At 51.6% G+C, this 23011-nt stretch overlaps 1 protein-coding gene across 1 annotated transcript in view; it reads right to left on the bottom strand.

The window, feature by feature from the left end:
- Positions 1-4438: 4438 nt before the first annotated feature.
- Positions 4439-23011, bottom strand: part of erfl3 (Ets2 repressor factor like 3) — a 27455-nt gene continuing 8882 nt past the window's right edge. The window contains 5 exon segments of the mRNA XM_086155422.1: positions 4439-4706; positions 4708-5223; positions 6154-7193; positions 7662-7777; positions 13082-13316. Coding sequence (XP_086011548.1) covers positions 4590-4706; positions 4708-5223; positions 6154-7193; positions 7662-7777; positions 13082-13316 — 2024 coding nt within the window. The 3' untranslated portion in view covers positions 4439-4589.

Genomic DNA, 23011 nt, shown 5'->3' on the forward strand with positions numbered 1-23011 from the left:
GTTTAAAAATTGAAAAGTTGGGTTAAAATTTTTTTCCTCCCCAATTAAATCTTTATTATTATTATTATCATTGTTATTACTACATCAAGGGACCACCAGGATTAATATAAAGATGCAAGCAGGAAGTCGTGATGATAATGTGTATGTGTGTTTGTGTGTGTGTGTGTGTGTGTGTGTGTGTGTGCGTGTGTGTGTGCACGCGCTCTGTACAGACTTACTGTTACAACAAACTTGCTGCACGGATTTCAGTGCTTTCTGTGAAAGCAGTCGGAAGGCGAAACCGAAAACAAGAGCAGGGAGCAGGATGTGGAGAGGAGTTGTGGTGGTTTCTGGTGTCTCTCCTTCTTTCTCAGACCCTGAACAACGACGACGGTGAAATATTTACCTAAGAAAGCGGCGCGGCGGGGAAAAGGCGGGAAACTCTAACGTTCTTGGCTTAGAGCAATCAGAACCCAGGGAGAACTTTCTGCAGAGCATGGAAGCAGGAGATGAAGGAGCTGCTAACATCTGATCATCATCACCTCACATGACCTGGTCCTGCTGAAAAGCTGACAGTGTGTGTGTGTGTGTGTTGCTCTTGACAGAACCTCATGTCTGCATCCTCAAGCTCCTCCTGCTGCAGACACAGGTGTGTTCAGGATGCAAAGGGGGCGTGGCTTCGGCACCAGTGACATCACAAGTGTGAGTCCCAGCAACCAATCGGCCGACAGGAAGAGGCGGAGCCGGCGAGTTCAAAAAGCCGGATCTGATTGAGTGATTTTGCAGACGCTAGTAAAAGTAAAGCAGAGAATCCGGTTGGATGGAGAGGGTTGATTCGCTGTGGTGACGCCTGAAGGGAAAAGAAGAAGTAAAAGTACTGCCGCCTGCAGAGATACAAAAATAGAGCTGATCTCAGGACTCACCTGGTTCGGTGGGTTTTGTCAGTGGAAGCCGAGATCTTTCACCGCAGCTCCAGTTTGGATCCTCCTTCTGTCAGCGCAGACGTTCTGGATGGATGTTCCTGCAGGTATTCTTAAGCCCTGCACATCTGCCTGCAGCGCCACCCAGTGGACAGAACGCAAATTGCACACAACAGCCACACTTTTCCTGGCCTGTTGTTTTTTTTTTGTTTTTTGTTTTTAGGAAAAATGAATCATAGCTGGAACACACACACACAAAGACACACACACACACACGCGTTTTTTTTTTCATTGGGTGCATTCAAGGGTAAATCAGTAACGGGAAAATGAAAGTGTGGAGGGTTCCAGTGGAAGCTGTGTGTGGATCCAACGTACTTTTGTGTAAATGTGTGTGTGTGTGTGTGTGTGTGTGTAGCGCTCGCTTCTGACAGTCGATGCACCTTTAATTTTATAAATGAGGAAATTTCCTATTTTATGCGAAACAGTCGGCAAGTGGCGTCGCCCTCACGCGAGGTCAAAGGTTAATCCGAGCGGGCATTTAAAAACACCAGAGAAGACACACACACACACACACACACACGGCAACGGATATCCATACGGTCATGAACCGTGTTTTTTTTTTTTTTTTTTTTAATTAACCCTGATTACAGCTTAATTACAAGAATGGGAGGAGAGAAAAAAAAAAAAAAAAAAAAAGCCACGAAAAAAAAAAAAAAACAACCGAAAGTGGAGAAGTTTCATGTTACGTCACGGTATTAACGCTCATCTCCATCTGAGGGTTATGTAACGACGGAGGGGGGGGGGGGCCTTTACACAGTAAAACACATCCTTCTCCCTCTCTAACCCCCCACCCAGGAACAAAATATACAAGAGCAAGAGAAAAAAAAAAGACATGTTATAAAATAAAATAAAAATTACAAGACAAAAAAAAAAAAAAAAAAAAGATTAAATCACTCCCTCTGTGACCCCCCCATCACCCCCCCAGACATATTAGTTATATTACATCTGTAAAAACTACAGACCGGGTTCCACGGGGGGGGAGGGGGTCCAAAGTGACAGAAAAGCAACAGCTGACGAGCCTCGGAATAATAATCTATAATCTATAATCTCTAAGGTAATGCCTGCAGGAGGGGGTTGTGCTGTGTCGTCGACCGGCGAGGGGGGCGGGGCATCACGGCGAGGAAGGGGGGGGGGGGGCGGAGCCTCGACATCACACAGAGTTAAGGCAGCTGTCAGTTGGAGTACAGACATAGGATGGTGTGTGTGTGTGTGTGTGTGTGTGTGTGTGTGTGTGTGTGTGTGTGCCTGCTCTAATCCAGACAGCAGGGGTCCGATAAGGAAATTCGATTTCAGCTATGCGGACCGGGCCGGCCAATCGGAGCCCTGCCTGGGACCAGGAGCTCTGGGAGCTTTGTATGTGTGTGTGTGTGTGTGTGTTGAGGAGTCTGCATATATATATATTTGTGTGTGTGTGTGTGTGTGTGTGCATAGTTTGAGAGGCTGTTTCAGGTCACATGTTCACGTGTCAAACTCGTCCCATCTATACAGTAATGATTAACCCCACCCCACTCTGGCCCCGCCCCCAAGGCCCCCCCAACACACACACACACACACACACACACACACACACACACACACACACACACACACACACACACACACACACACACCTGCTGCGAACTTTGGAGCATTATGGTAACTGGCCTTAAAGAAACACACCGTTATTACTGCAACTCCACCTGCACACACACACACACACACACACACACACACACACACACACACACACACACACACACACACACACACACACACACACACACACACACACACACACACACACACACACACACACACACAGGGCCTGGGCTCAGTTTGGGGGGGGGGGTCGGGGAGGTGTGACCCCTGAAGGGACTGGTGCTAAGATGGACGAAGCTACTGCAATTGGCGTGAAGAACATCTGAGCAGCTTTCACCTCCTGCTAGATGTTCAGCTCGGACCCCCTGGTCTGAACGGACCTCCAAGGACCTGATCCTGAAACACCAGGGACCTATTCTAGGACCTCCAGGTACCTGATCCTGGACCTCCTTGGACCTGCCCCAGGACCTCCATGGACCTGGCCCTGGAACTTCATGCACCTTAACCTGGAACTTCACGCACCTGATCCTGAACCTTGAGGTACCTGCTCCTGGAATTTGATGGTCCTGGACCTCCACAGACCAGATCCTGGACCTGCCCCTCCTGAGTCGGGACATTCGGTCGATTTTTTTTTTTTTGTTGTTGTTAAAAAAAATCCTTAAAATCTCACCTCCGTCACTTTGGCTCCATCAGGAGCTCAGTTTGCACTTTTATACAGGCTATAAAAACAAGGCATAGAGAGGCAGTATGTGTGTGTGTGTGTGTGTGTGTGTGTGTGTGTGTGTGTTCTCAGATGAGCCCCGCTCTCGCCTCGCTCGGGTACAATCTAACGTCTCGACGCAAAAGGAAAGCGAGAATGAGAGCGAGACAGTTGACCGTGTGTGTGTGTGTGTGTGTGAACGTTTGCTGGTTTAGTTAAACACTATCTATGATTGTTAGCGGAGCTTGAGCTGGTGAATGAAGAAGTTTTCTGTGCTTCTGGAGGGGAAAAAAACGGTTTCCGGTAAACGAGCTGTGTGAGGCGGGCCGGACCCCCCACCCGGACCCCCTCCCTCCATGGTCCCCTCATCTCCTCGTCCTCCTACAGGAGGAGCTCCGAGTCCAAGTGTGATGTTTAGTGTCCAACCTTTACATCAAGTCACATTCTGTGTGTGTGTGTGTGTGTGTGTAGACAAATCCACTAAACATACACAGGCTTCCCTGAGAGGAGTGGACTACATCCTGCCCCCCCCCCCCCCTTCCCCACTGAAACCTTTTCCTGTCCATCATGATCTTCGGTATCTTCCAGACCCGACAGGGGGCCCCAGTCCAGTAGGTGGGTCCAGGATCCAGATGGTGCGTCCGGAAAGAGGATCCCTGGGCAAACGTTGGGTCCTGGGGCTTGACATTGGTCCCGGGTCCAGAAGGAGACTCCCGGGGCCAGACGTTGGGGTCTCAGACCCGGGTCCAAGCAGCGGGGCGATGGGTTCTATGCGAGACGCTGTGTCCGAGGGTCAAAGGTTGGGACATTGGACCTCGGGTCCTGATGGTAGATCCTGCCTGGAGGTTGGGACCCGGGGCCAGACATTTGGGTCCAAGCAGAGCCTGGGTCCAGATGGTGAGTTACAGGCCAGACCCCGGGTCCTGTTGGTACAGCCCATCTGGATGGTAGATCCCATCTGGACGGTGGGCCCAGGAGCTAGATGTTGAGGTCCCAGGTGCAGGTCCTAGTACTGAGGCGACATGTTCTGGGCCAGATGTTTGGTCCCGGGTCCCAATGGTGGATACCAGGGCAGAAGTTGGGCCTCAGGTCCAGATGGTGGATCCCGGACCAGACGTCGGGTCTCACTCTTTGAGGCTGGGGGTTCCAGATTCAGGCACTTGTCAGTCCCTTCTAAGTGTCACACCAGAGGAGGAGCAGTGGGGGGTAGATGGGGGGCCTCCTGGAGCCAGGTTAACTTGAGGCTGAAACCGGATCCGAGGCTCTAACCGTCCCTGACCGAGGGTCCCGGCAGAACCCTAGGGTTCTGTGAAGGTTCTCCGTATCCACCTCGGGACTCCAACCCTTGTCCATCAGCAGTCCTTGTTCTCCAGGGAGAGCTGGGCTGTGGCCCGATGCAGCTCGGCGCTCACCCTGCGCAGCGTCGCACCCGGGGGGGCCAGGGCCCCCCGGTGGGGCAGCGGGGGGGGGGCTGTCCCCGTCCCCGCTGCCCCCCCCGTCCTCCTCCACCTCCATCCGCCCGTTGCGCCCCCCCTCGGCCTGCGGACGCACCTTCTTGTCGTCGGTCTCCTCTTGCGATGCCTCCATGCGCTGGTCTTCGCTCCAGCGCCTCTTGAAGCGCAGCTTCAGGGGGATGCACTTGGTCTGGGGGGCCCCCGCCGTGGCGGCCTGGGGCGGAGGGGGGTTCGCGTCCCCGGGTTCGGGGGGCTCGGTCTTGAGGGGGGGCAGCCCGCGGTACTGGGACATGAAGAACGGCGCCAGGCCGGGCGGTGGAGGGGCAGGGGCCTTGAAGACGTCCTCGTCAAGGTCTTCATCCGGGTGGGAGGGGTGTGAGGTGGACGCCAGGCCGTTGGAGACGTGATGGTGGTGGTCCGGGGTCCCGGGGCGGGGGGGCCCGAACAGCCCGAACTCCTCGTCTGGGTCCTCGTCGCTGATGTCGGTCACCTCCACCTCCTCTTCAGACTCGATGTCGGAGATGGGCTCCACCTGGGGGGAGGACACTCCGTCAGTCAGACAGAACCATGAACACCAGCCTGACCATGGAACCTCAAACTCTACAAACTGTTCAATTCAGGTGAGGGACCTGATCAGGGATCTGATCCTAGACCTAAAAGGACCTGATCCTGGACCTCCAAAGACCTTACCCACTACCTCCAGGGACCTCTTCCTGGAGTACAAGGACAAGATTGATATTTGACCTCCAGAGATCTGACCCTGGACCAGCAGGCCCCCAATCCTTTACTCCCAGGGACCTTGGACTTCAAGGGACCCAATCTTGGACTTCCAGGGACCTGATCGAGGCCGTTGGTCTTGGACCCCTATAAACTTTACAGTGGACCTCTATGGACCTGATATTGCATCCCCAGGAACCTGATCCTGACAGTGGACTTCTATGGACCTGACCCTTTAACTTCACAAAACTGACCCTGGACTTCCAATGACTTGATCCTTAAACCCCGGGGACATTGGACTTCCAGGGACCTGAACTTGGACCCCTATAAACTATACAGTGGACCTCTATGGACCTGATATTGTATCCCCAAGAATCTGATCTGACAGTGGACCTCTATGGACCTGACCCTTTAACTTCACAAAACTGACCCTGGACTTCCAATGACTTGATCCTTAAACCCCAGGGACATTGGACTTCCATGGACCTGAACTTGGACCCCTATAAACTATACAGTGGACCTCTATGGACCTGATATTGTATCCCCAAGAATCTGATCTGACAGTGGACCTCTATGGAACTGACCCTTTAACTTCACAAAATTGACCCTGGACTTCCAATCACCTGACCCTGGACCTGCACACACCTCAGGTTGGACCTCTCGGGACCTCGATTACCAGACTGATCAGATCACCGCCTTCCGATCCCCCCTCACAGTGAAAAGAAACCAAAGCGGGAGGTCCCACCTTAATCTTGGGCAGCCCGGCGCTGTTGAGGGACTGGGTGGAGGACGATGCGGAGACGAGACTGGAGCCTCCGGCGGAGCTCAGGTCGCTGCCGAAGGAGAGCGAGGAGCCCAAGCCGGAGGTGGAGGACGAGGACAGCGAGCTCTGGCGCGGCTTCCCCTGCCCGTCCCGCTGCTTCCTGCCCAGCGGCGGCGGCTGCAGCTTGAACTTGAACGGCGACACGTGGGGAGGGGGCTCCTCGGCCAGGTGGAGCGGGTGGTGCGGGTGGTGGTGGGCGGAGTGGGGCGGGTGCGGGTGGTGGTGGGCGGCGTGGGACAACGCCAGGTGGTGGTGGTGGTGGTGGTGCTGGTGGTGGCGCTCGGCGCCGCGCTCCGCCCCCTTGTCGGCGGGGGGCCGGTGGGGCTGCGGGATGACGATGTTGGGGTACTGGAGGAAGGCGCGGGGGCTCAGGCCATAGTTGTACACCGACTGGGTGTGGGCCTGCAGGTAGCGCTTCATGTCCTCGGGGTTGAAGGAGAAGTGGGAGCCCAGCATGGGGGACAAGGTGGGGGACGGGGTGTAGGCCAGGTGGGAAGTCGGGGTCATGCTGAGCGCCGGGGAAAGGGGCGGGGCCAGGAGGCCGGCGCCGCCCGGCCCGGGGAGAGGCGACACCGGGAAAGGCGATAGCGACTCCGGGTGGATGCGGTGCCCCGGAGGTCCGCGTGGGCCCGGGGGCCCGCCGGAGTTCCCCGGCCCGCCGTACAGCCGGAACAGGGATTCGTGAGAGAGGCGGGGGTGGATGATGCTCCTGTATCCGCCGCCGCCGCGCTCCTCGCCGCCGCCCGTGCCGCCGTCCTCGATTTCGGAGTTGACGGAGGTGCCGTCGCTGCAGTCGCTGACGGAGCCGCGCGCCGCACGCCGGGTCACCGACCCGAACACGGCGCCGGGGCTCCGCAGGTCCTCGTTCGGGGACAGGACCTCCGACGGCGTCGACGGAGGGAAGCGGAAGTGGGTGCCGGCGCCGGTGGGGACGGGAGGGGCGCTCTGAGGGACGCCGCTGCCTGCAGACACACACTCCGTGTGAGGTTTGGCAACGGACACACGTGGGAAAAACACGCAACCACACAAACATGCACACAAATGCGCACAAGTAAACGCACACGCCACATGTGTCTACACACACAAAGAGAACGTAAGCGCAAAGACATGCATGCAGTTACACATGCATACTCACATCTCCCATGCACATGCACACACAACCATGTAAGTGAGTATATATACATACATACATACACATATATATATACACACACACACGCACGCGCACACGCATGCATTCATGCACCCATATGTACATGCATACGTGCATACACACACACACACATAAGCAGCCGCACCCGCATTTGCACCCGCAAACACATGCACACACACATGCCCATTTGCATGCACACATATAAACACACTGTGACATTTGTGTACACACACACACACACACACACACACACACACACAAACACACACACTCCTACCAGCGGACGCCATGTCGATGAAGGGATAGTTGACCAGAACCAGCTTGTTGAAGTTGAACTTGTAGGTGAACCTCTTGCCTTTAGTCTTATGGAGGATCCTCTTGTTGTAATAATACCTAGAATCAAAGAGGAGAAGGGTAAATGCAAACATTTACACACACACACACACACACACACACACCGTCTCTAGAGTCGCGGGTCACACACACACACACAGACTTTAATAACCCGGCCTTTCAGGCTTCGGGCTCTTTGAGTCCGATATTACGGGGTGTTGTGTGACACAGAGCAGGCCTGGGGGGGCAGTGGGGGCAGAGTGTGTGTGTTTGTGTGTGTGTGTGTGTGTGTGTGTGTGTGTGTGTGTGTGTGTGCTGGGGATGGCGGCATACCATCATACGGAGGCTTTGTAAACAATAACAGGGGTCAGAGTGATGCGGGCTCCCTGCTTATTCTGATCCCGACGGAGTGATCCCCACGCAGTGTGTGTGTGTGTGTGTGTGTGTGTGTGACAGGTGTGTGAGTTCTAATCCCCGGAGCCGGTGAGCCCGGGGTCGTCCGAGGCCGGACGTTGTGTCACATCTGATTCCGTCTCCCTGGATTCACCATCTCTTTATGTAACGGCAAAATCAGAGCTGCCATAATTTACCACATCTTTATCTCTTTATGTAACGCCCCCCCCTCACACACACACACACACATACACACACACAGCCTTACTTCTTTCACCCCCCCCCCCACACACACACACACACTACAAGGCTCCATTTTTATTGACCTTTGTCATCTACAGCTCTTTATGTAACCCCCCCCCCCCACTTTACATAACCTCTCCATCCCCTCACTCTCCGAGACGCCGCAAGAAGATAAAGAGCAGGGAAAAAAATAGAACAGAGCAAAGACGTTTGTCCGTCACGCACACACACACACGCACACACACACATGCATGTTCGACCCCCCCCCTTCAGGAGCACAGCAGGATAGGAAGGTGACACTCCTATTCACACTGAACTTTTCACTTAGTGTCTGTCTGTGTATGTGTGTGTGTGTGTGTGTGTGTGTGTGTGTGTGTGTCACAAACACAATGGAGCAATATTAAAAACCTCGAACCCGGACAGCGAAGGAAGATCGGTTTCGAACACCGGATCCAGTTATCAGTGTGGATTAGATGAAGTCCTCTCTCAGATTAACGGGGGGGGGGATGAAGTCCTCTCTCAGATTAACGGGGGGGGGGGGGGGGGGGGGGGGTAACTAGTACATCGTGTGTGTGTAATAATCCTTTCATTATCTATACGCTTATCCCACACTCAGTGAGGACGATCCCAGCTGTGATTGGCTGAGAGGAGGGGTTGACCACTTACTACCATTCACACCCATTTACAAGCATACAACTATGGTATTGTATGACGTTTCGAGTGGAAGGGAAGTATGCTAGACTGGTGCAGGACATGTATGCTCGACGTGAGACAGTGGTGACGTGTGCTGTAGGTGTGACAGAGAAGTTGGGGGTGGAGGTGGGACTCATCAGGGAGCAGCTCTGAGCCTCTTCTTGTTTGCAGTGGTGATGGACAGGCTGACAGATGAGGTTAGACAGGAATCTCCATGGACCACGATGTTTGAAGATGACATTGTGATTTGTCGTGAGAGCAGGGATGGGGTGGAGGAACATTTACAAAGGTGGAGGTCTGCTCTGGAAAGGAGAGGTATGAAGGTTCATCGCAGCTAGAGAGAATACGTATATGACTGAGAGGAACCCAAGTGGAATTTAGTGGAGATCAAGAAGGTGAAGGGTTTCAAGTACTTATGATCAACAGTCCAGAGGAGTGAAGAAGAGCTGAAGAAAGGGGTTCACACTGGTTGGAAAGGGTGGAGAAAAATTCAAGCCAAACATCTAACCATCAACTCTCATTCATAAAGAGAAACACAGCCATTCACCCTGAGGAACCCCACGCAGACACGGGGAGAACGTGGTGTCCAACCAGGGACCTTCTGGCTGCGAGGAGGCGGAGCTAACCGCTGCGCCGCTGCCGAGCACACGTATGTAACTGTACACGAGAAAATGACATAACAGTCGGCTATCAAAGAACATCCTCAAATACATGGCTAAGAGTGAAGGGCAAGTTTGAGATGTACAGACAGACACACACACACACACACACACACACACACACACACACACACACACACACACACACAGAGTCTTTGAAGAGCATTTGAACTCACTTCAAAAGAGAAGAAAGAGATTCTTTGAGTGCCTGCGTTTAGCTACCCGCCACACACACACACACAAACACACACACACACACACAAATACAAACACACACACACACACAAACACACACACACATACACAAACGTGGAAGAGAGTGACATCTTTGGTGGGGGGGGGTGAAGGGGAAGCTTTCCATCGGCACTGTTGTGGCTGTGTGTGAATCCAGGCCCTGGATTAGGACTGGGATTACAGCGGGGAAACAGCAGCTGGGATTAACGGGGTTAACGGCCACCATGGAGGAGGTGGAGCAGCGGACGCCGTCTCCACAGCGTGGAACCTGCAGCTTCGAGCGTGCACGGATGGAAGGAGGCGACCGAGAAGGACTTTGGGACGGACGCCGTTTGTTTTTGTTTTGTTTTTTTTCCTTCGTATCTTAAAATAGCAAGACTTTCCCTCATTGGCCAAATTTCCAAACATAACAAGATGTTCATGAACTCACCAGGCTATTTCAGCACCCCCTCTCATGCACACAAACGAACTGACACACATGAGGCGTGTGGTGTGTGTGTGTGTGTGTGTGTGTGTGTGTGTGTGTGTGTACGCCCATTGTTGGGCTGTAAATAGGCGCTGACTGTGACAGGAAGTTGGGATTACAATACTCCCTATGAGCCCCGTGTTTATTTTCTGCCTCTTTCGTCAGCATTGGCTGTTACACAGATCCTCCTCGTACACACACACACACACACACCAGCTGCTCACACGCAGGTGTGTGTGTATGTACAAGATGAACACGTGAGGCTGCTTGTATCAGAGCCAAGTTTACTGCCTCAAAAAAGGAAATAAGATGAGTTGGAAGGAGTGTGGGGCGTGATTAGGTGGCGTCACATGCTATGTGTGTGTGTGTGTGTGTGTGTGTGTGTGTGTGTGTGTGTGTGTGTGAGCGAGAGAGAGAGAAAAGAGCAGGGCCTGGTTTGGCTGATCACATGTTCTCTGGGTGCTAATACTACTTGAGCTGATGTGTGTGTGTGTCTGTGCGCTGGTGTGTCTGTTTATGTGTGTGTATGCGTGTCTGAGTGTGTGTGTGCGTGCGGGCATGTGTGTGTGTGTGTGCTTCCACCCTCATGAAAAATAAAGGCCCGATTCAGACGGAGACAATGAGATGACACACGGTGCTGCAGCTACACAATGGAGGACAAGGCTAACACAAACACGGAACACACACCCGTAGAGCCCCCCCACCCCCACCAATCCCCCCTCCATGCCAGGTGGGACACCATCTTTTGAACGCTGTGACACATGGCTCATCGATTGGCCGAGTATCGGGAAGAGGCTGACCAATCAGGTGTGAGCAGGAAGTGACGCGCGTCTGTACTTTGTTTACGTTCATGTCAACCTGAAAAGAAGACCTCCCACCCCCCCATTTCTCCACCTTTCTCCACTTACTGGACCCTCCTCCTCATCATTATCGTTACAATGCTCTATTTGTGTGGTGTGTGTGTGTGTGTGTGTGTGAACGTGTACATGTGTTGGCTTGTTAATCTTTTCCAGCTGTGCACAGCAGCAGCAGCAGCGCCCCCACGACCTCTGACCAGTGTGTAGGAACAAATGTAGCCTGCTGTAATGGGCCGTGTGTGTGTGTGTGTGTGTGTGTGTGTGTGTGTGTGTGTCGGGGGGGGGGGACTCTCAGCATGATTACATTCATTAAGGCCACAGTTTGCAGAGACTTATTGGCAACTGGCTTAATTTCCTCGGCTCAGTGGATGATTGCGGTGACGGGGGTCCGGTGTGTGTGTATGTGTGTGTGTGTATGTGTGTGTTTCAATAGGAGGCCTTAATATCAAACAACGGCAAAAACAGAATCAATTGATAATGCTTGGGTTGAACCACCGGTCTGTGACCCCCCCCCCCCCGGGACCCCTGCAGTTGGAATGACCCGAGGCCACTTCCTGTTTGGAGGATTTTAACCCAGGAAGGTGGTTTATCGATGATCAATATGATGATCTACTGTGTGAACACACACACACACACACACACACTAGCAGTGGGAAGGTAATCCTCTCAACAGGGGGCTCAATCAACACACAAACATACACACACACACACACGCTCGCTCTCAAAATGTGATTATTTGTAACTTCATTGATTTTATTCTCGCTCCACTCCCTTGCACATTAAATTCCTGTGTGTGTGTGTGTGTGTGTGTGTGTGTGTGTGTGTGTGTGTGTGTGTGTCGGCTGCTCCCGCGTGACAGACAGGCGCCATTCTGCGCCCATATGGCCACCGTCGGCGGTGCGTACCCGTTTCTGCGCCTCTTTTGTAACTTCATTAATCTTTGCCGCCGGTAATCCACCCAACGCGGCGTCCTCCACCTTGCTGGCCTGCGGCCGGTGGGTCAGCAGTGTCCTGAGGGGGGCAAGTCCGTTACAGGACACTGAGCCCTGCTATATTTAAAGTCTCAGTGTGGCTTAGAGGCTAAAAGCTGCCGCAGCTCCAGAGGACGGAGCTGCTGGGAATAACTTCCACCCGGAGCCTGAATTGGCCCTTCACCTGGCGCCTCGTATGACCAGCGGCTTCCTCTAATCCTGACCCGGTTAGGCGGGGGACGCCGTCCGGGAGGTCGAAGGTCCATCGCCTGTTGGGTGAGGAGCCGCCGGCGAAGCAGCAAGTGGGCGGTGGTGACTCTCCTCCTGCGGCTGCCAGGTTCGTGGAAGGTCTGGAGTCATGAAGGTCGGGTCTTCTTCCACCACAGGAGATGTAAACATTTTGACCTGAACCATTTTGATTGACATCCTCAGGTATCTTCAGTAGGTCTTTAGGGGGACTGTGGAGAACCCCATCTAGTTAGAATGATCTCCTGAGGAGGCGGAGAACGTTCAGGGACTACTTTTCTGTCCACATCGACCGGCGATATATGGGTCTGAAGCCCCGGGGTTCAAACAACATGGACACCGGGAGTATCTCCTGAAGGAGACATCATTGGGTCTCCATGGGGAAGGAGATGTTTCATTGTCCAATCTGGATATATGAACTGATTCTCTGCCACAAAACTGGTTGTCCTGGCGACCAGCTGCTCTCCGCCATAATCCGCGAGTGGCGTTCTTCTACGACGGGGCAGAACTACAACTACATCTGAGAACATGTGTTCTTTGGTCAGTCAGTCCTGCGCACACACACGCACACACGCACACACACACACACACACAGGTGTTACCTCAGTGCCCGGCTCAGCTTGTCGTAGTTCATCTGGGGCTTGCACTTCCTGGCGCCCCACAGCCGGGCCACCTCGTCGGGGTCCTTGATGACGAACTCGCCGTAGTCGCCTTGCCAGGCGATGACGTCGTGGTACTCCTCCTTCCTCAGGAGCTCCAGGATGAAGTGCCATAGCTGGATCTGCCGGGACCCGGGGCTGGACTCGGGCTTGTAGGCCCACTCTGGGAAGGCAAACCCTGCAGGTGCAGGGAGGCGGGGTCAGCGAGGGGTCACATGTGAGGAACACAGCGTTTGCATTGGTTTGGAGAACCCGGGAGGAGTCGCTTTCAGAGGGCAGGAGATGGAAAAACACGCCACGAGAAGACAGCAGACACTGGGTGAGGAAGAGGAGGAGGAGGAAGAGAAGCATACATGTTGGAGCCACTAAAGCGACTGTTTTGATGATCAAAATACCACGTCTTCTGTAGAAGTCGTATTCCTCGGATGTCATGAGGTCACCTTACTGAACATACCGTCACCGAGACGGTTCGATCACAAACCTTTCCACCTCTTTCCTGTCCTGCGCTCACTCTTTCTATGACCCGAAACAACATGGCCGTCCATCTCCTCCCTCACTTGGGACAGGAACAGGAAGTGACATCATCACCATCCGGCCTGGTCCGGCTCCTCATGGGGTTCCGTTGCGCTGCCGGGCTGATCGTTAGCATCTAAGCGCGTGCGGACAGCGAGGGACGCCAAGGACATCCGAGCCTGAGTCGCACTTTAGGGGTGTGCACGTGTGAGTGACGTGCACGTCGGAAGGAGACTCCCAGTGTGTGTGTGTTCATGGAGTGCCACCTGGCCTCTGAAGGAGTGTTTACATCCGAGAACAGTGGCATGTGTGACTAGGTGCACGTGTGTGTGTGTGTGTGTGTGTGTGTGTGTGTGTGCGTGTGTGTGTGTGTGACAGGTGAGAGGGAGGGGAAGGATTATGATAAGAGGAATGTCAGGAACAAGAACAGGTGTCTTTGTCCTTCCGTCCACCTGCTGACCAATCAGAGCTGGGCGACTCTGACTCACACAGGATCAGCTATCTCAAACACACACACACACACACACACACACACACGGCATCGATAATAGTGTGTGTGTTTGGAAAAGTGCATATGTGTGTATGTATACGCGAAAGTGGAACTGCAAAAATCAGTGAGCAAGATGAATACAAAGAGCGACCCTCGCCCTCGCCCACACTTGACCTCCGTGACCTCCACCCCTCCCCGCTACCCTTGACCCCACCCCCTCCCTGGGGGGGGGATACCAGATAGCCATTATAGCACGGTGTGTATATGCAAGCCTCTCTCAAACACACACACACACACACACACACACACGGCATCAATAATGTAGAAGCTGCTGTGGAGTGCTGATGATACGGGTGGTGGTGGGGGGGGGGGGGCGTCTAATCTCTGCCCTGGGACACTGGAGAGAGTGCAAGGGCATTGAGGAGTGTGTAAGTGTGTGTGTGTGTGTGTGTGTGGTTGCGATGCAGAGGGGGGGTGAAAGAGAAGAAGGCAAGATGAGAAGGGGTGACGGGCAGGGTGAGCGGGGAGCAGAAAGAAGAAAGTGGGAGAAAGGGAGTCGGGGGGGTTCAGGGGGGGAACAATGGATAGAGTGGAGGTGGAGGGGGGGGGATTAGAAGGAGCGATGAGATCATTGCTCGTCTGGTAGTCTGCTGTCATCCGGGTCAGATTGCCCCCCCCATCTTCCTCTATGATCAACCCCCCCTAAACACACACACACACACACACACACACACACACATACATACATACGCACACACCAGACTACAGGCTCCACTTCAACAACAACCAGGAGGGAGGGGGGAGGGATCATGGAAATGTTGACATTGATTATCCAATCACAACCCCCCCGTCATCAACAATTTAAACCAATCAATCAATCAGATTTGATCAGTTTTTTTCTGGTGCCTCTGATCAGGAAGTGCAGGTGAGCCAATCAGGTGAGGCTATTTGACTCGATCGATGTTTGAATATGTGTTCAAAAGAGTAGTGCAAAATCCTCAAAATCGAGGATGCGTTTCAAAATAAAAAACGTTTCAAACAGAGACATGCGTTTAAAATTAAGAAATACGTTTTAAAAATGAAAGAAGCCTTTGAAAATAAAAGCTACATCTTTTAAATAATCAATATGAATTCAGATTCAAAATTCAAATTAAAAGAGGCATTTCAAAATATGATGTGTTTTAAAATAAAAAAATACATTTCAAAATAAGAAATACATCTTAACGAAGTGCATTTCAAAATAAAAAAATCAATTCTAGAACAAGCAATGAATTTCAAAAGGAAAGCTCCATTTCAAAATAAAGGTTGTATTTCAAAATAAGAGATGAACCTCAAAATAAGAGGTGCATTTAAAAATAAAAACATTTCAAAATATGAAATACATCTTAAAAGAAGTGCGTTTCAAAACTATTGATTTTATGATGACAGACGCATTTCAAAATAAAACATGTCTTTCAAAATAAAGAATAAAAAGTAATGCATTCATTAAAAAAAAAATCAAAATAAGACATGCATTTAAAAACAAATAATACATTACAAAATAAGAAATACATCTTAAAATAAAAGATGCATTTCAAAATAAAGCAGCTCAAATTGTAGTGAATGAGTGGGGAGACACTGAAGTGGAGGGGGTTGTTTTGATAGCAGCACGGTGTGTGTGTGTGTATGTGTGTGTGTGTGTGTGTGTGTGTGTGTGTGTGTGTGTGTGTGTGTGTGTGTGTGTGAACTCCCAACTCCTGGCAGCTTTCAGTGTCAAACTGCTGCAACTTAGCAGAGACCCGGGAAACGGCCATCGCTTGTGTGTGTGTGTGTGCGTGTGTGTGCGTGTGTGTGCGTGTGTGTGTGTGTGTGTGTGTGTGGGGGGGGGGGGGGGGGGGGGGTGACACAAAGAGTGAGGAGGTGGAGGGAGAAGAAGATGAGCAGAACTGTGACAGAAAACAGACCCTGAACGCATCACTCCCATCGTAACCTCCAGTTCATGGTCACTGGGACGGACTGACACTGAGGCAGGGGACGCGCAGAACCCGTGGAGAACAATAAGTCCTTTCTTTTTGGTCAGAACCTGCACGTTCTCTACGTCTCTCTCCTCTTCCAGGCTCTTGGAGTCAAGGAGGAGAATGAAAGATGGGAACACAGTTGTTCCCATCAGAACAGCTGGTCTTCAGAAGACACCGAAGAGTAAACTACGGGCTGACGCTGTTCTGGAGGACCACGGTCCCGGGGGGAAACGGGAAGTTTGGTCCAATGGGCGGAGCTAAGAGGTTCCGAAGGGTCGTCTACATGACAACCTATGAATCTCACACACACACCCTGCAGGTGGTGAATTAATCAAAAACAACACGACAAAATAAGACACAGGAAGAAGGCGAAGGTCCGAGATCCTTCAAAATAAAGCTAGCAGGAAGGCGGGTGAGACCCAGGCATGGTGTTCACACCAGGGGGAGGCTCTAAGAACACACACACACACACACACACACACACACACACACACACACACACACAAATACCTGAGGGGAGATTTCACTGGAGACAACACACACACACACACAAACACACACACACATATATATATACCTGAGGGGAGATTTCACTGGAGACCACACATACACAAACACACTCCGTGCATTACTGCAATCACACACAGGCGGTAAATGGATGTGTGTGCATGTGTTTGTGTGTGAGTCTGTGTGTGTGCATGTGTGTGTTGCAGGCAGCAGAATAACATTGTGTCAGTGGGAGCAGAATCAGTTGGTACTGCAGGTATATTTACTCTCACCTACGTGACCATTGGTCCCAGGACGCTAACCTACTCACACACACACGCGCGCACGCCACACAACACACACACACACACACACACATACACTTGTAATGCAGCTCGCACTGCATGACAAGCTAAAATCCAAAGCAAATCTGCAGGATCAAAGATCCCGACGGAGTGGATTCTCAAAGTAGTGACACCCGGAGCTGAAAAACCCCACGGGCAACAAACTCGTCTTCAGGTCACGACTTCCTTCAGAGCCCCTTTTAGGGAGAAGACGTGAGAAGCTGACAGGGGGGTGTTAAGGGCCGCAGGCGCCTGCGCCCCCCCGCCCCCCTGGCGGGGCAGTGTTAACGTCGCCCCGCTGCCAACACTTTGACACCGGGACGCCGGACAACTCTTCTTCACCTCCTCATCCTCGCCGCCAAACCATCCTGCCAGTTGCCATTGGGACACGACTGCAGACAGATATGATTGACGGCTGCTTTTATTTTGATAGAGTCACGTAGGCTGAGTTCACGTGTGTGTGTGTGTGTGTGTGTGTGTGTGTGAGAGAAAAAGAGAACAGTGATTTCCGGGAATGTGCCACGAGAGCAGCGCAGGAAGTGAACAACTGTAGTACACCGCACCGACAGTTCTGTTTCCTGTGTGTGTGTGTGTGTGTGTGTGTGTGTGTGTGTGTGCGCACGCGGTAAGATTCAACGACAGCCCAGGGGTCGGAGTGTGCGACATCATCCCGTCTTGATGAGAATGTGCATCGACCGGCTCATCAGAGGTGACAAACAAGAGGTGCACACACACACACACACACATATGCACACAAACACACACATCCCGCTGAAAAGATACAGAACAAGAAAAACCAGTCCATATGTGTGTGTGTGTGTGTGTGTCCGTGCGTCAGTGCTGACTCAGTGTGTGAATGTGTTTGAAATTCAGTCTTCACAACACACACACACACACACACAAACACACACCATTCTATTGCCTCACTTTCTCCCCCCCCCCTCTCTGTCTGTCTCCTAGCAACCAGACACTTAAGGCCTAAAAATAAACCCCTGAAACGAAGAGAACAAAAAAAATAAAAAAATAAAGCATAAACGGCGATTAATCCTTTCAAGCCTGGAACATGCACTCAAATGGACCAGATATCACGAGGGGGTGGGGGGGCTGAATCTGCCAGCAACAGGTAGTTGTGAGGAGACAGAGTTCTGAGCAGTGTGTGTGTGTGTGTGTGTGTGTGTGTTCTGACTGAGGCTCATTTATCGTGATTCGGTTTTTGTTCCCGTAACGTTATGAAATGAAGTGAGTCATGAATACGCCCCGTTTGTCTGGCGCCTAAAATCAACACGTCTCTCCGGGAGGACGGGTGGGGGAGGGGGGTGGGTGGGAGTGGGTGGAAGGTGGTCGTGGGCGGACGACGGACACGTCTCTCGGTGTCTTTCTAAAAAAAAAAAAAAAATCCGCTGTGGATGAATTTGCAGCCCCATCGACAGGTTTCTCCTCATTGATTCATAAGACTACATATCGGGGGCGACGCGTTCGACGCCTCTGGAAAAAAAAAAACGGGACTTTCCACTCTGCGTTTCGACCCCAGCACTCGACCAGACCTGTGAATTCAGACATCCGAAAGGATGCGTTCCTGATGTTCTGCATTCCTGCACCCGCCGGCTACGATACATTTTCTCCGCCTGTACGCAGACGACACTGTGGTTTACTTCCGTTCACCACAGATGGACAGAAGAGCCAGTCAGGAGATCACATGGAGGACAGGACTTCCACCGGTGGTCCGGTTCTTGGGACGGCGGCGTAGCGTGCTACTCCGCGTTGTTTACTTCTTTGTGTTCTACTGTTAGTATGCTTTTTTGGAGTAAGCTAGTCGTCATTGTGACTCCCATAAAGGTGAGAAAGCGCTAGCGCTCGTGGTGTTAAGAAGACGTGAGGAATTGCAGAATCGATCTGAAGAGGGAAATAATAGCTGAAGGTGGTAGCGGTGTTGGTTGTACAGATCTCATCAAGCACTACGACAAGGCAAGGTCAACCACCTGAACCATCCTGAAGGACAAAGATGCGCTAAAGATGTGCCTCCAGGGGCGACTATGCTAATGAAGTTATTGTTAGCTTGGATGAATGACAAACAGCTAGTTGGAGATAGTGTTAGCGTTAGCAAGGGGCTTTATTTTTGCTGATTTAGCAAAGGAAACAAAGGAATACAAGTGCTGGCAAGAAGACAAAGAACACCAGAAACACAGAAATAATTAAGGTTAGCTTTAGTTCCTTTCTGCGTTTTTGCCAAAAAACACAAAACATAAAAAGGTTTCAAAAGAATGCAGGGAGTTTTTTGGGGCTGGAGAACGGATCAATGGGGATTATATCAATTTCAACGGGAAATATTTGTGAACATTTCGGTTCACGAACAGAGTCAAACAAAGAATTGCATTCGTAGGCGGAGATTCTACTGTATATAAAAATATATATACTGAATATACGTGTGTGATTGTGCCTGTGTGAAAGTGTGCATTTTGTAAACATGTGCATATATGTGATGTGGATGAGTGCTGTATATGTGTCTGCATGAGCTGAATGTGTGTGTTGTAAATGTGTTTGTGTACATGTGTTGTATGTATAGTATATATGTGTGTTGAATATGTGTTTATGTGCATGTGCTCGGTCAGGGGTCATCAACCTTTAACATCCAAAAAGAAAACACTGGGAGCCGCAGTTACTTTTTAACGTCTAGAATAAAGATACTACTGTATATATTGCTTTTTCATATTTTGCCTACCTGTGAATGAAACTCACGACATATTGACGGCGTCTTGGCGGGTATACCGGCTTCCGCGAGTGTGTCGTATATTTCGAGCGTCGAAAAATAAAAAATAGAATTTTATTTTAATATTTCAAGACCACAACAATCTTCCAATTTAGAACTAAAATTAAAAAAGGAACTAACACGAGGATTATACACTTCAATTAAATACTTATAATTTATTTTCCCAAGCTACTCAGAGCCGCAGTGCAAGGATGAAAGAGCCGCGGGTTGCCGACCCCTGTGCTGGGTGTTTGTACTGTGTATATACAAGTATATATATATGTGTGTGTGTGTGTGTGTGTCCATGTGCCTTGTGTAATGTGTGCTGTACACAAACACACACACATATATATATATATATAGAGAGAGAGAGAGCGTGAGTGTGTGTGTGCATGCTGAATATGTGATATGACAGTGCTATATATTTATATATGTATTAATGTGTGTGTGTGGTATATGTGTGTATTGAATATGTTACTATGTGCATGTGTTATGTGTGTGTGTCTTGTTATTAGCGGCTGTTGTTCAGACGGGAGCTGCGCGTCGGGGGGAATCGTGTTTTTCTCGATGTGGCGCGAGTGCTGTCCTCAGCAGCGGTGCATTCAAGGACCAGAGCAAACACAGACATCGTGAGAGTTTTCAGAAAAACACACACTCACACACACACACACACACACACACACACACACAAACACACCTGTCGGAGTGCGGCTGCGCTGCTCCCACTCAAAATTTAAAGGGAAAAACAACATCAGTGGCTGGTGAGTCAAAAGCTTCACACCTGACACACACACACACACGCACACACATAAACACACACACACACCATCCAGGGGCCCCGGCCTTCCGTCGGGCCCTGGGGGGCTCCGAGAGCAGGGACGCCAGGCTACCAACCGACTCTGTTGTCCTTAGCACCTTGAGGCGGGAGCTGTTAATAGACGCGTAATTACCCGGCCACAGTCGGGACTGCGGCGTTGCATCATGGCGGCGGCGGCGGTGAACTCGCTCAAATGTAGAAATTTAAAAATATTGTTTTTTTTGTTTTTTTTATGGGGGGGCTTCAGCAGTGACAGACATTGATTATGATGATTGACAGGTACCAACACAATAAAAAGGCTCTGACTGGGTTTCCTGTGCGTCAGCCCCGCATGTGTGTGTGTTTGTGTGTGTGTGTGTTTAGTGTACCTGAATACACACCACTTCACTTCAAATCCCATCAGCCAGTTCCTTCCTTCATTTCTGGCCTGTTACTCCGTCGCCCCGCCACCCTTCCACCCCCTTCCTGCCTTTCTTACACCACAGCTAATTTTAGATGCGGGGGGGGGGAGAAAAAAAAAAGTCTGTCCACATCTGCTAGCCATTGTTTCAGAAGTGTGTGTTAGGATTCCTCCTAATCAGTCTTCTCACACACACACACACACACGCCCCCCCCCATTGTGTTTGTTGATGTCAAAGGTTGAATGACGTCTAGTTTTAAAGTTAGAACGATTAGGTCAAAAACTCCCTGGGAAATGGACGTGTGTGTGTGTGTGTGTGTGTGTGTGTGTGTGTGTGTGTGGTGTGACTTCACGCGCCGGTCCAACCAAAGAAAACTGTGCCATGACAGAAAACACAGATGGAAGCCGGGACAACATCAGCTGTCAATCATGACTCCATCCAATCAACCGGCGCACGCGTTAATTCACATTCCTGACTGACGATCAATCTAATCGATAGACGTATTGATCCAGATCCAGGCGCCTTCGGAGGCCAGCTCCGAGGCAGAGGTCGCGTTCAAGGTCGTCCGGGATTCGCGAGGCCTTTTAACGCGCCGGCAGCGACTTCTCTCACCTCGATCTCACACACACACAAATATGTCGCTGCCTGTCACCGCTCTGCCTCCTCATGTCCGTCTCTCAGTTCCTCTTGTTTTCCTCTTTCCATCCCTCCTTCTCCTCCTCCTCCTCCTCCTCCTCCTCCTCCCTCCGTCAGCTTGTTAAGCATGTCTCCTAAAGCTGATTAAGTCGTGTTGATCAGTCTTACGTAACCCTCACCTCGCACAGACATCGCTGCCAGCCAGCCAGCCAGCAAGCCGTCTTTGTGCGTTCGGAGAGGGAACATTTGCTTGAATGAACACGGCTCTATTCGCAGCTGTCGCGCATGCACACATACACACACACACACACACACACACATACACGCGCGCACACCACGCATCACTGTACAACCCAGCCTCCCTCTGCTGAACCAGGTTGGTATGCCGTCCGCCGACATGATGGTGGAATGCGTGCATTGTCACGGCCTCCGCAGGTGTGTGTGTATGTGTGCGTGCGCACGCATGTGTGTGTGTGTGTGTGTACACGCACAAACACACACACACACACACGAACACAAAGCTGCGGATAATCATTGCTTATCCCTGGTTAACGCGGAACTGCCAAGAGACCACGCACTGACTGCGCGGCACACACACTTGGAACAACAGACGAGGGGCAGGAATCATTAAAAGCAGCCACACACACACACACACACACACACACACACACACACACAGGGTCAGACAAAGCCGAGTTGATGATCGGACTAATTGGTGGAGTAATTGAGTTAACAAGGCAGGGGCGGGCAGGTGGGAGAGGGTCCCGCAACCCCCCTCTCCCCCCCCCGCTGCCGCCGCCGCCGCCGCCGCCGTTGCTCGTGGGAAAGATTAGAATCCTCAGGCGGAGAAAGCGAAGACGGCTGTTACGCAAGAGGCCGGCAATGTGCGGAAGAGCCGGCCGGAGAAAAGGACGGCGGTGATGTAACGGGAGAGAGCGAGCGAGCGAGGGAGGAGGAGGAGGAGGTGAGAGAGGAGGCCTTGAGGCTGATGACCTCACAAGATGGCCATGCTCCTGCACAGCCGCCTCACTGTGCCTCCCAGTGCCAGTCGCTCGTCTCAACAATGGCGGTACCCGGCTGCACGGTGGGCCCAGCGTGCACGTGCACACACACACATACACACGCGCGCGCAAACACGCACACACGGGATGAAGATCCTTATGTTTCCTAACAGCTTGGTTAACAGTAAACACTGAGAGCTTGTTGTTATTGTGGAACACTTGTTTGCGCGCTCGTTCCCCCGTAGCCCCGCCCCCGCCTGCGCCCGGGTGATTATTGATCATCTGATTGATGACGTGCTGGATGGAAAAGGAGGTCAGGAAGTTCCTGGTTGGATTCCTAGAGTGCCTCCTAGGCTGTGGGGCTCCTGTTGAGCGAGGGACTGAACCCCCTTGAATGGTCCCCCATGATGGTCCATGCTGCCGTGCAGGTCCCACATGCAAT

This window comes from Fistularia commersonii, chromosome 11, assembly GCF_037954325.1.
Source record: "Fistularia commersonii isolate RoL2024-O1a breed Wild chromosome 11, RoL_Fcom_v1.0, whole genome shotgun sequence".
Classification (NCBI taxonomy): Eukaryota; Metazoa; Chordata; class Actinopteri; order Syngnathiformes; family Fistulariidae; genus Fistularia; species Fistularia commersonii.